The sequence below is a fragment of the Phaethon lepturus genome, unplaced genomic scaffold (assembly GCF_000687285.1).
Source record: "Phaethon lepturus isolate BGI_N335 unplaced genomic scaffold, ASM68728v1 scaffold7529, whole genome shotgun sequence".
Taxonomy (NCBI): domain Eukaryota; kingdom Metazoa; phylum Chordata; class Aves; order Phaethontiformes; family Phaethontidae; genus Phaethon; species Phaethon lepturus.
This window is the reverse complement of record NW_010565455.1, coordinates 13,670-14,040: the sequence shown is the minus strand read 5'-3', so window position 1 is coordinate 14,040 and position 371 is coordinate 13,670. Positions and strand designations below refer to the sequence as shown.

General features: G+C 63.9%; 1 protein-coding gene across 1 annotated transcript in view; it reads left to right on the top strand.

The window, feature by feature from the left end:
- CLDN2 (claudin 2) overlaps positions 1-371 on the top strand; it is a 729-nt gene that overhangs the window by 204 nt on the left and 154 nt on the right. Inside the window, 1 exon segment of the mRNA XM_010295185.1 lies at positions 1-360. This exon segment is cut by the window's left edge and continues 204 nt beyond it. Within this exon segment, the coding sequence (XP_010293487.1) occupies positions 1-360 (360 nt within the window).

The window sequence follows — 371 nt, the reverse complement described above, 5'->3', positions numbered from 1 at the left end:
ACCCGCCCGGCCGATGTCCAGGCGGCCCAAGCCCTGATGGTGAGCTCCTGCACCGTCTCCTCCCTCGCCTGCCTCCTCACCGTCGTGGGCATGAGGTGCACTGTCTTCAACCAGGGCTCACCAGGCAAGGACCGGGTGGCGGTGGCAGGCGGTGCGATCTTCATCCTCGGGGGGCTGCTCTGCTTCATCCCACTGGTGTGGAACATCCATGTGGTACTACGGGATTTCCGCAACCCCGTCCTCCCCGACAGCATGAAGTTTGAGCTTGGGGAGGCACTTTACCTGGGCATCATCTCCTCCCTCCTCTCCCTCGTCGGTGGCTTCATCCTCTGCACCTCCTGCCCTGCTCGGGACCCAACAGCCACGTACAC